Raw genomic sequence first — 13,533 nt, 5'->3', positions numbered from 1 at the left:
CATACAGTTTGTCCAAACTGTGACCTCTGAGCTTGACTGTCTGCGGATGTCTTTTTTATCTTTGCAGCTCTGGTACTTGTACTGACTCGGGGGTCCTTACTGTATTTGTGCCAAACTTTTTATTTGAGGACCGCACTTGGTAACTTACATGTTGTGGTGTCAAGTGGAAGTGAGTTACCTTTACATTTTTTTTTTTTTACTGACTGTCGGGGTGACAAAAAGAATAAAAGAATATTTAGATTTTGATTGAAAGGGAACTGAACGAGTGAAGCGACATTGTGTCAAATGGTAGGGATGGAAGACTCCTCTGTGCAGCAGTGCTACTGAGTCAGTTAAACTGATAACACAGCACGAGCTCTACATTAACATTTTCACCAGTGCAGCTTTAAAGCAGGTGTCTCTCTTTCTCCTTTTCTTTCTGGTTCTCTTTCCTTCCTATTTCAGGTCCTCGTTGGGCATCATGGAACCTTGGGGTGTTCATGTGTATCCGCTGTGCAGGCATCCACCGGAACCTGGGTGTCCACATCTCCAGAGTCAAATCTGTCAATCTGGACCAGTGGACCCCTGAGCAGATCCAGGTTAATGCACACAAACATGCAGAACATCTCACACCAGCAATGGCACAATCCTAAAATATACAGTAGTTATCCCTGAAAGAAATACAATCAAGACATCAATAGGAGGGACAAAATTTGCTTGTACAGTGGATTTGCTCAACAACACGTGTGGAAACACACACCCATCCTGAGGGAATATAGAGGGCTGTAATTAGTCTGTGTATAGGTGTGTTATGTTGGTAACTAGAATGTCACATTGATTCAATTACACACAATAAATGAATAGAACTGGTGTGTGAGTCTGTCTGTGAAACTCACCTGAGCATGCCAGTAATTTATTTAATCATTCAGTTGTTAATATATCCAATTGTTTAGTGTGTGTGTGTGTGCGCGCGTGTGTGTGTGTGTGTGTGTGTGTGTGTGTGTGTGTGTGTGTGTGTGTGTGTGTGTCTTCAAGGCAGTGCCTATCCATCAGCTGACTGTGAGTAGAAAGGGGCTCACTCTGAATGTTAATCACTGTTTTCAATGACTAATTAATTCTGGATGGCTGATTATTCTGACTCCATCTCCTCCACTTCTCCTATCATCACCCCATTTATCACCCTCCTCTTAATTTAGCCGTGACACAAACGGCCAGTGTGTCTTTGACTCTGTGTGTGTGTGTGTGTGTGTGTGTGTGTGTGTGTGTGTGAGACGTGTGTGTGAGCATGCATGGGAAGGAGTTGGTGAGCAGATTGAACTGAATGCCAATGTGATGAATGAAAGAACTTGCTGTGTGTGTTTGACACTCTCTTAAAGGTATTTTACCAATTAACTTGCTCGTAATACCACATTTCTTTCTTTCTTTCTTTCTTTCTTTCTTTCTTTCTTTCTTTCTTTCTTTCTTTCTTTCTTTCTTTCTTTCTTTCTCTTCTTGCAGAGTATGGTGGACATGGGCAACAACCGGGCCAAGCAGCTGTACGAAGCCCACCTACCAGAGAATTTCAGACGGCCACAGACAGACCAGTATCCTCCTCCTGCCTGCTTCTGTGTGTTGGCCTCAATCTTATTTATTGGGCCCAGTGTTTACTTGCAGTCATTTGCATAAAAACTCGGTTTGTCACAATACATACATGCCACCACTCTTTGGTGTTGAAACTCCCTATCATCAGACACCTGCCTACAAAGTGCTGTTCTCACACTACATGTGCATTATAACAGCCTGTCACTGTACATTTGTAGAAAACCCTGTCACAATACAGTCAGTAGTAGATTTGCAGCACACGTCCCTGAATCACCATATATGCCACCCTGTATTTATGTTCAAATCTGAAAGTTCGCTTGCCCTATATTTGCATACAAACTCCCAATGTCACCATACAGACTACATCTGTTTGCAGAGGTAACATAGCCAATTGTAGAAATACGATGACTCCACGATCACAGGTACCAGTAATCCTCTGGGGTAGCTGACACATCTGGTTGCTTTAACTTCATACAGAAAACAGTTGTTATGTAGCACTTGGGAGCAGTGGTTTCATGGGACTGTGACGTCCTCACAATGTCACACCGCTTTTTTCTCAAATTAAGTTGTGACTATAGAGACATAAATACACAGATGTCATGCCACTAATTCTGCACAGCTCTCTGGCTGGTCTGGAGAACGATGAAGGATATGCTGCCGCTGAACGGTGGGTTGTCAAAGCAGCCGGCCTTTTAATTTTTACTTTCAACCCCCAAACCAGTGGCAGCTAGGCATGGGCCCCCGCTCATCAACATGCTGCTCCTCAACACATCAAGCCACTGTCCTTTTTCCAGCCTCACAGACCCTTGAAAAGACCCCCACATGCTCCGTGCTTGTACATCCTGTAGCAGCTCTTCTTCTCAGCTCCTATGGTCACTCCCTCTCCACTCAACTCTTGTCGATGTCTCTTGTGTGTGGAGAACACTGGATGAAGACAGACTAATGGTTGATAGGCAGTCCCCAGAATAGCTCTGGCGGTTGGCTCTTCTGGTGAGAAATCAAATTCACTGTCAGTGGGTGTCCACACATGGTTTGAAGCTAATGTCTGCACGTTGTTGAAAACATTTTAATGGTGGACATATAGGACCATCAACTTTGGTAGGAAAAAAATCAAACATAGATGAAAATGTTGAGACATGCAGCGTGTTTGTCATAGTACCTGCAGAGGATTTTACTGATAGTGCTTTCATCTGCTCCAAACGTACCAGAATAACCATTTGCAAGACTTTCTCGTTGAACTAAAAGGACAAATCAAGCTGCCAACTGAGCAATGAGCGGCGCTCTGTAGATCATCGCTGTGGAGGACAAGGAGCGTGGTCTTGGTGAAGCAGTGCTGTCAGCAGTGGGCAAGGAGCTTGGCATTGTTGTGAACCGGCTGGCAGTGTCCAGTGTTCCCCGCAGCAGAAAGCCTCATGAGCTGCTCAGCATCTTTGGCATCAGCGCCAAGCACATTGGCAAAACCATGCATCAGACCTTTGCAAACTAAGGACTGCCTCTGATCGCCCGCTCACTGCTCTTTTGCATCACAATTAACTTCCTTCAGTGGCACTGCCTGTCCCAAATTCCCACAGAGGCACCCCATCCACCCCCACTCTTCTGCACCTCAACCCATCCAGCCCCCCGTCCAGGTTCATCAGCAGTGCCATGATCCACGACTTTTACCATCACCTCATCTGACCCCTCGAAGACCCTCTGTTTCCCTGGTGCACACATCCTGGATATTCAGAACACCATCCATAACAATATCCTAACTAATCCAGCATCAGCACCATCATCATCCACCTATGAAATCTGGACAATCATAGGTTTTAAAACAAGGTTTCCAGTCACTCCTCCACTCACTGCTGGACACTGATGATAGCATCATCATCTCAGGCTCCATCCCCACCCAGAGTAGAGGAAGGTGGTCCTGAGTGTTTGCCCTTTCCACCTGGCTGGCAGACTACCACTGGGATCCCCCCTGACAGATGACACGGTAGGAAATGTTCAGTCACCACCAACATCCCCTACGTCTGCACTCCACTCAGCTCCCCTAAAGGGGAATTTTTTTATTAGATCTACTATCATTTCTGATCATCAGTGACTTTAACATCCATGTCACTGCCCTTCTCAGACTTTTGTCCTGGATTTTATGGATACATTGGAATCTTTTAACCTCATTCAATACAAGATGGGTCACACCCTTGACCCAGTTCTGTACAGTTAAAACAATGTGTGTGTGTGTGTGTGTGTGTGTGTGTGTGTGTGTGTGTGTGTGTGTGTGTGTGTGTGTGTGTGTGTGTGTGTGTGTGTGTGTGTGTGTGTGTGTGTGTGTGTGTGTGTGAGTGAGAGACCACAAATCAGTTTTATTCAGTGTGGTTTTATCCCAGTAAACTCTGTGTCTACATTTCCTGAGCTTTTTACTGCTGCTTCTGCTTCTTTAACTGCCTTTAATCCACATTTTAACACAGAGGAGCTGGTCTCCTTCTTAATCACACCTGCCACACTGTCCTGGTCTGTGTTGGCCCCCGCAAGGTCAAAAAGTCAGATAGAACACTGCAGCTTTTACTAAACAAGTCCACCCAAGAATTAAAGAGAGACTTGGAGAAAGGAATGAAAATGGGGGAAAAGTGCAAAGTTTTACGTATTTTAGAAATGGAGTGAACAAAACCGCTAAATAAAGGTGAGTTGTGTGTATCACTGCCCTTTTTATATCTGAACTCATATGAAATCAAACACCTGCAGCCTACATTTCTTAAAGAGGCTACTGACCTGGGTTGGTATCAAGGACGCTGCACTTGGTTGGTTTTGTTTTAATCTTTTAGAGAGAACCTGCTCCCTCATCATAGGTCATTATCTCATCTCCTCCAACTCACAGTGGTCTACTGCAAGATTCAGTTTTAGGTGCAGTTTTTTTTTCTGTCTGTATGCTTACTCATCCATGGCATCACAGAAGCCACACAGATATACCCTGGAACAACATATTCTTCAACGCGATAACTCAAAATCAGAAATCCTATTATTCAGTCACCCAAACCCTGTCAGTCTCATTGACAGTGGCCTTGGTTCCTGGTCTGCAAATGAAGGCTGTGGCCAGAAGTGCTGTTCGATTCAGATGGAAACTGAACCACAGATCAAAAAAGTTGTCCAGTCCTGCTTCCTTCAAAGAAACACCACCTCTGGAATTCCAGCGATGCTCTCACACTCACCTGGAAAAAGTCATTGATGCACTTAATTTCTCCAGACTTCTCCAGACTGCTGTTACTCCCTCCTGTGGCATAAACCAAAGTCACCCCCTCTCCTCTGTCGAGTTCAGGATGCAACATCACAGCACCGCGGTCCTGGCTTCTCTCTCTCTCACTGGCTCTCTGTTTGGTTTGGAATTTAAAGATTTGACTGATCGCTTTTGAAGCACGTCCAGGTCTGGTCCCAAGCGACGCAGCAGAAATGTTGACCCCAGAAATCTGTGACTTATAAATCCCATTTTTATGGACTTACTTTTATGTGATGTTGTCTTTGTATAGCTTTTGCTTCTTTTATTCCTTTTATTTGTATTCATTTGCTTTTATGTGATGTCTTTTTATTGTTGTCATTCTTTTTATTTGGATTTATTTATATTGACTGCGTCTTTGGTCCGGTTGTTTTAACTTTACCTTCATTTGGTCTCGCTTGTGTTTGGTCTTGACTGGCTCTCTGTTGTTATATTGCCTTCTGAGTATCCTTCTATCCTGTCTGTCAAAGCACTTGTATAAATAAAGTTATTATTACATTTGCATAGAAATTACTTGATTTCACTGTAGTTGTGATGAACATACAGATCGGTGACAAATGAAAGGAAAAACCAACATAAATAATATAATTTTCCTTTCATCTGTGTCCTTTCATTTGTCACCCATATTAGTGAGGTGTTTCATCTCACCACAAGCATCTAGAACCGCAGCCTCTGCTGGAGGGATGATTAATGACTCCTCATGCTTTGTTGATGCGTTTTGTCATTGTGCAACGTCCCACTCCCATCAGGACAGAAATGTTTCATCACTTGGAGTGTTTCCTTTTGTGATCTTTATCCAGAGTCACCTCTGTCCCCACACAGTATCAATACACTTCTACATCACCATAAAAAGTTGGCGTTAACTTGTCATTGTAAAGCAAATTACAATTCTGTGCAGTTTACTGGTTTTACTATAAGACGTGCATGAGATTAAAGGGCACTTTTGAAAAAGCCTAACCCATTCATTTATGGACAAAAAAGGCCATAGCCCTCAAATGCTTGTAGCAAGTGCAAAAATAAAATATGCTGATCTCTTAACAACAGAGTTGTGGTAAATCTTACTAGTTTTTATAGTGTTCAGGGAATTGCAACATCACGGGCTCTTTGTTTGTTCTTGAAATATTAGCTGACACTGAGTTACAGTCACAGTTGAGTCATCAGCACTAACCATTAAAAGTTGGAAAACTTTTGTAATTATTTCAGCAAGACAACAACAATGCAGATTGTTCTTCTAAATGACATGTTTATTAAAAAATACTGAACAACAAGGTTATTAGTGAGCTGTCATCAGTGTGGTGGCTGTGTGATATTAGTAGTGAATAACGCTGTTCAAGTATATCAGCATACTTATCAGTTGGGCCTTTTTCTGTGTCAAGACAGAAATAATAGTGTCGAATCTGACTCACTGTCATCATCAAATTTCATCTTCGACTGCGCATCCCCAATCATTTCCAGCACCAAACAAGAAGTGACAGGCTCGCTACGTCAGCGTCATCCCACACATTTAAACGGGACACCTCTAGCGGTCTGCGTGTGCAGCGATGTAACAGCACTTTCCAGTTTGCCCTTTTCCACGATACAAGACAAGACAGCTGTGTGTTAAACACAGCAGCATATGTTCATTTTTCCACCAGCAGACTGAAATAAATAATCTCCCTGTTTGAAATGCTGCTCTAATACCCTATCTTGTATCTGGCAGGCCCATTTGTGCGGGTGGTCATCATTCTTCACTCTTTTGAAGTCCATTAGTCGTTCTGACAGCAGTGCCGCTGGCTGAAAACAGCAGATAACAGACCTAGGATTAGAGGAGCCGCCGCCTGAATGTGTGTGAGCGTTTTTTGTGTGTGCCTCTGTGTTCATACTCACATGTCACTTTGGCCCTGCTGTTTACTGGGCTTATGTATGTAAATGAAAAAATTAAGTTTGAGGCCCCCGTCGTATTTGCTGTTTTGTTTTCCACTCCAACGTGTGTGTGTGTCTGTGTGTGTGTGTGTGTGTGTGTGTGTGTGTGTGTGTGTGTGTGGGGACTTGAGCATGTTGTCTTGATGTATTTGCAGTGATATGGTTTGGGATTGGATTTATAGTTTTGTATCAAATTAAGTGGATGTGTTCATATTGTTCAATTTCCTTTGTGATATAGAGCAAAGTTGGGCTGTGTTCATGCTTATAGGAGCTATCTATTTAGCCTTTTCTCATTTGTGATTTAGGAGACGACTGCAGTGCACTCCCGTTTACGTTCCTTCATTCACTCTGACAGAGCAGTGGTGTTCTGGTGAGAAGCTTTGCAGTGGAGACGTCTTAGCTGGATGCGTGTTACTGAAAAGGAGATAACTTAATCTTCATCTTGCTTCATGGGTTCTTCACTATCAGCAATCTTCTCTGGCATCAAAAGCATGTTGAAGAAAACACAAGCAGCCCAAGCTTCTTATTATGTTTCTGTGATGCCTCAGTAGCTGCTGTGGCCCCAGCATGTAGCTACATTTGGTGCACATCAGCTGCAGGAAAGCCTTTGACGTACTGTAGCTACAGTGACGATTTGAATATTATGAACTGCAAGCTGCTGTCCCTTTATGCTACACACACAAAGGAAATATATGGTGGAGTGCAGAGGATGAGTTGTGAAGTCTTACAGCCTTGAGGAACGAAGCTGCTCTGTATTCTGATGGCAGCGGAGGCTACAACCTGTGGTGAGGATGAATATTGTCTGTTAGTGTCCTTTGGGCTCTGCACAGGCACCTCAGCCCACTGATATCACTCATGCTTGCACACTGCGTCCACTGCAGAGCTCTGCTGTTCTGGCTGTGCACATCCCATGCCATTTTGTAATATTTCCAGTCGGGATGCTTTCTATTGCTCCTCTGTAAAAGTGAACGGGAAGTTGGCTTGTGAATTTAGCTTTCTCAAGTTCCTTCAAGAAATACCGTTGTTTCTGAACTCTTTATTGGGGTTGAGATGCATGATGTCCGTGAAGCTGTCATGGACAGGTAATGTAGCGCCACTAATGTAGACGTTGTGTCTGTCTTCATCTCATTTTCAGTAAAATCACCAATCAGCTCCCTGGTTTTGTTGATGTTGAGCAGTAGGTTGTTCATGTGCATGATGCTGCAACACTGTGGTTTTTAATCTGGCCATGATGGAGGTGTTAACAAAAGCATCGATTCCGTGTCAGGGATTTAAGTCATAGGTATACAGCATGAACAGGAGGGGGACCAGCACACAGCCCTGGGGGACTTCATTGTCCAACACTGTAGTGGAAAGCTGGCAATCTTTTATGAGGAAGTCCAGTATCCAGTTGCAGTGTGTGGTAATCAAGCCTGAACCTATAGTAGGTTTTGCAGTCATTTTGAATGAGGAGATTACATTACTGAGCTGAAGTCAACAAACAGCATTCTGGTGTTATTTTCACAAGGAGTGGAGGACACTAGAGATGGCCTCACTTGTTGGTTCTGAATGCATACTGGTGAGGGATGGGATGTTGTGTTTTGATGTGCTGGAGAACCAGTTTCTCCTAGTATATTTAAAGTATTCAAAATGTGTAAATCCACCACTGAAACCCTCAACAGATTATACTGACGTTGCGTATGATCGCTGTTTGCCGTATTGAATGGCAGGAGCAATGTTCCATACATAACACGGACTAATTCATTGTTTTCTCTGTAATCAGTCCTTCATTTGGCTGATTTCACCAACCTGTCTCACCTTAGTTCTAAGGAGCCAGACAGATGGAATACCTACATGCTTATGAGACCTTAGCCAGCTTAAGTCACACAAATCCTTCTAGACTGTGTTTGTAGTATCTTGGCAGCCATGGCCCTTTTAATTGCTGGCATCCAAAAAAGCATGTGAAGTTTGTTGAAAAGAATATGGTGGAGTTTAACTGTGGCATTGGCACTTCTTCTATTCATGCAGCTTTTTACACAACATGTGTCAAGCATTATGGAAATATTCTTGTTTCCAATGTGACTATCTACCCCAGCATTTAGTGTTATAATGCAGTATTACTGTATCTATGTGCTAGCAAGACTGGATAGCTGTGAATGGACTGGCCATCATTTACTTTAAGTCAGAGGTGTTTGGTGTGTTTTGTAGGTGCTTCACTGATGTGTCCCCCGTCTCCATCCTCTTTTGTGTTTGTGTTTCCATAACCACCATGTCATTTGGCACACTTTAATCCAACGTCACTCTGTGTAGTGCATCCAATCTGCTCGGGTGTTTCTACTTGACAGTAATGAATAAACACTGTGTTTGAGACGCAGCCCTAGCAGTCTGCCTATTTCAGCCCATCTCCGAGCTCGGCTCGCGCTGGGGGGGGTCATCATTTTTCAATCTTTTGAAGCCTATTACTCGAACCGACAGAAGCATCTCTGCTGAAATAGGGAGATAAGAGAGTTGGGATTAGTGGTGATGTAGCGCCTGGGTGTAGTGGTGGCGTGTGTTTGGGAGTGTGTCAGTTGGAGTTTGTGGGAGTTTTTTGACAGATTCACCTGCCAAAGATTTACTGATCCATTACTCTAACTGACTATTAGTTATGCCATTGATGCCCTTAGGCAAGAAGATGATTGTCTTTCGTCAGGGTTCCCACTGTGCATGATAGTTTTAGAGAAGCATTGTACAAGGAAAATCATGGAATCAAGACCAGAGTGTCCCTTCTAATTAGTTTTTACTCGTGCTGTCAATCGATTAAAATATTTAATTGCGATTAATCGCACATTTTTATCTATTCTAAATGTCCCTTGGATTATCATTTTAATACTGTTATCGACATGGAAAAGTGGATAGGCTTGCTTTGTGCAAATGTTTTTTTATTGAAAACAATGTGTAGTGTTTTATTTCACACTAACATTCTCACTTTAACACTGTCAATAAACAGATGACAAAAAAATAAATACTTGGTTACAAAAAAGCCCCTTCAACAAGCCTTTCTAAGGGATAAAAACAGGATGATACAAGATAAAGTTAAAAAGTGCACATCATTGTAAACTAGGACTCAGGCTACAGTGCAGTTAAACCATGGCTTAAACTTTCCTTTCTTGTTTCCTTTGAACATAATAGCATCCATACGCCTCTGTCGAAAGCCATCCATTGTCACCTGCTTTTGACAAGGAGGTGGCGGAGAATTCGCATTCGCCGTGTGTTTGGCCATCAAGTGGTATTTCAGACTGGATGTGCTGCGGTGATAATTCAGTTCACACTGACAATACACATAGATAACTTTGGTCTTGTCAGTCGACCCATCTGGCAACTTTTTGAAACTAAACTTTCCATTCAGAATCTTGTTTGCATCCATTTCGGCTTTTCGTGCTTGACATCCACACAAACCAGTATCCTACTTTTTTTATAGCTAGTGAGCAGGCGAGACCAAACACATGCGTGTAGTGTGCCTATTGTTATATTTCCAGTTTAAAATTGGATCCTGTAGTTTTTGTAACGTTGCTAGCAGTGGCCACAGCTTATAAAAAACTACAGTACAAGTTCACTAGGTCACAGGTTTACGCATAGGTTTTCAGCATTTGTACATTTTGTCGGGCATTTTTTGCCTTCATCAATTGTTAACAGTACACAGATAACTGGAATTGAACTGAGGATATTTTGATTATTGCACTGCATGTATGTAAACCTTTGTGCTATGAGTACAGACCAAAATGAAGGCATTTGACTGTATAGATGCTTAGTGTAGGAAGTTCTTTATGACAAGCATTTCTACAACATTTCATTTTATATGAAATCTAGAAATATTTCAAGCTTCAAATACTAAATCCTTTCAGGTGACTGTATTTGAAGCTTGAAAGGATTTGCTTAAAAACCCACTTTCAGACAAGTGTTTTCTAACAAGTCCTCCAAACTAAATGACAAAATCCGTTTTTTATCACTGCATTCCTGAGAACTACTGCATGTTAATAATTTTACCACCAGTGCTGCTTGTGTGTTTAAAGGATGTTTGGATATTTTTGTGTTATATTTCAGTCCTTAATTCTCGCCTTCAGAGCAGTGGAAGTGTTCATCCGGGACAAGTACGAGAGGAAAAAGTACTACGACAAGGAGGCACTGGCCACAGCTGCAGTGAGTACCGATGTCACTTCTTGATTTTTGAGGTTTGTCCATGGCCTGTCGGTCCATGTCATCATCAGAGCTGTGTACAGAGCTGCCATGGTTGGAGGCCATTTCATGAACGTTTGTTGCATATGCTTGATGTAAGGCTGTTTGATGCCAGTATCTGCTAAAGACATAAACCAACTTAAATGCAAACTGACAGCTTTTCTGTCCCTTTAGCTTACTTATGTTTTCTGTTTTTGTCAAAAGGCTACCAAGCGCTTTCCCTTACCATTAAACAGTAGCAAAACCTGCACACACAGGATTTCAGTTTAGGGGACTTCATATTAACGACCAGAGATGAATGACTTCCCGTCTCTTGCCTTTTGGCAAGAAAGTGAAAGCGAATGCTAAAAAGCGAAAAACCATGTTAAAGTATGTGCATGGTTTTGGCTGCTGTTGTGTTGAAAGCTGAAATATGCTACTTATCATATTTGGCATTTTTTCCTTATACAAGACATTTGAATGAGTTCCAGCACTGACTTGTCTGTGCCAAGGCATCATGGTTGGCTTCCAGTATCACTCCTCAAGCCTGTAAAGTTCATATTTTTACAGTCGCTGACCTTATCTGCACTTTAATCTATCACGCTGCTGACGTTTTCTAAGCTTAAATGTGTTTAAAGTCAGTGAAATCCCTCTCAACCCTGATTTCAGCCCAAACAACACAATCTTATTAGATCTGATACCAAGAGTTGGTGCACACAGCAAGAGAATAACCTTTCAAAAACACTGTTATCTTCTGCTACAGGTCTTTATCACTAAGTAGAGATGTCTGTGTATGTGTTTGTGTGAGTCATTGTCAAGACTGAACCTTCTTTTGTTTGGATGATGGGAGAGAAAGGATGGGATTGTGTAGGTGTGTATGTGGGTGGGTGGGTGGGTGGGTGGGTGCACAGCTCCTTGTCTTGTTTCCGAAGAGATTAACTGTGTAAGGTGTGTTTTTGAGTATTTCCATGAGTGGGTTGCTTCTGTACTGAGAGTTATGCAAGGCACTGTGTGTGTGTGTGTGTGTGTGTGTGTGTGTGTGTGTGTGTGTGTGTGTGTGTGTTCACCTGTAACCGCCTGTGATCCCCACAAGAATTGAGCATTAACTCAGTGGTTCTGGCTCTTCTGTATTTAAAGTAAAGCTGGAGAATTTTTTGAAACTCCAGCAGTCTGTTGCACCACATGATCTTAAGTTTGAGTATCAACGCAAACTAAGACATTGAAATGAATTAGTTTCACATTAAGCGCTCACTTTGGTCAGTTGCACCATCCCCACTGGTGGCACAAAGTAATTTAGTCGACTGTTGTATTTAGAAAATAACAGTTGTATCCAATCACATGTGAAGTAGGTGTCTGTGAAACGATGCTTTGTCTTAATTGTTAACAATAGTGCAGAAGTCAAGACCTCAACACATTTATGCTAGTCAGTCAAGTGGTGCAACTGCAAATCCCATTTCAAGTGAATGCATCACAAACATCAGTGTTTGGCCCTAGTGTATTCCAAATAACAATTGCTACAGCAGACAATGCTTTTAACTTTGAGTTTTCTTTGAATAATCCTGAAAAGTCAACGAGCTGGTAAGTGGCTCTCTGTCTAACAACAGTGCAGAAGTGTAGAAATGTGTGGTGTTACAGTGTTTCCAAGGTTACGCCATGGAGCATCACTGACAGCAAGTGGTGATATACTAACCCCAACTTATTTTGTATTTTAATGTTAAATTAATGTAATTTCAACACAAATGATTTCTCTTGTCCCTGTTCAATAATGTGTTTCAGTGTTTCCTTTTTTTTTCATTCTGTAATCTTTGCATCTCTGCTCACTGGAGTCGAGTCTGTCATGGACAATGTGCTCCTGGTGTAAATCATACTTTAAAAAATCCTGTCATTAGTCTCTCTCATCTTTTTTTTTAAGTATTCTGCCAGGATGCTTAACGTAGTAAAATCAGGTTGGATATGAGTCAGTCAGGTTTAAATTAAGCTGCGTCTGTTTGGACTTACATATCTGGATGTCTGCCTACAGATCAATGGTATCTTCCATGACATGATAGAGTAGAAAAAAATGATGGCTGAATTCCATTTAGCTGCTTCAGTTTCAGGGTCCTGGTGTTGTTCATACTGGCTCACTGTCATAGACAGACTGGATAAAATGGAGCCATCATTCGTGTAATTAGCAACACCTGTGCTTTTCCTGCTGTCACAGGTCAAAATGTCTGCTGTGAAAAATGACAAATTAGCTAACATTTCAAATATAATCACTGAATATAAAAGGTGTGGTATATTCATTGATAATAGCTGCATAGTTGGCCACTGGTCTAAACTGGGAGGTTCTGCTTACTGATGACTATTCACCAACTGTCAGTCATTTCAATTCAGTAACTGCTAAGCAAGCAACTAACTACCTGAAAACACCTGGAATTGATGAGCAGGATCAGTAGATGTGGCCCTCTGCTATCTCTTTTCAAAAATCACTTTGATCCAGAGTGATGCTTCTCTCTCAACAGAACCACGTTTGCTTCAGTCTGTCTTTATGAGTAATGCCAATTTGTATAATTAATGTAAACTAGCTCCAGCTAACTAAATGTGCTGGCCACAGTTGTCATTACAGCCAGAAAAATGAACAGCAGCTGATAAATGATTTCACCTTTGTT

The 13,533-nt window shown here is 42.0% G+C and overlaps 1 protein-coding gene across 4 annotated transcripts in view; it reads left to right on the top strand.

Annotated features, from left to right (window-relative positions):
* The window catches only part of smap1 (small ArfGAP 1), a 101,176-nt gene that overhangs the window by 17,744 nt on the left and 69,899 nt on the right, over nucleotides 1-13,533 (top strand). For all 4 annotated transcript variants that reach the window (XM_070977248.1, XM_070977247.1, XM_070977246.1 and 1 more), the window contains exons 2-4: nucleotides 445-578; nucleotides 1,477-1,562; nucleotides 10,795-10,870. In XM_070977248.1, coding sequence (XP_070833349.1) covers nucleotides 445-578; nucleotides 1,477-1,562; nucleotides 10,795-10,870 — 296 coding nt within the window. The remainder of the gene's footprint in view (nucleotides 1-444; nucleotides 579-1,476; nucleotides 1,563-10,794; nucleotides 10,871-13,533) is intronic.

The sequence above is a fragment of the Chaetodon trifascialis genome, chromosome 13, assembly GCF_039877785.1.
Source record: "Chaetodon trifascialis isolate fChaTrf1 chromosome 13, fChaTrf1.hap1, whole genome shotgun sequence".
Lineage (NCBI taxonomy): Eukaryota > Metazoa > Chordata > Actinopteri > Chaetodontiformes > Chaetodontidae > Chaetodon > Chaetodon trifascialis.
This window is presented reverse-complemented; position numbering and strand designations above follow the sequence as displayed.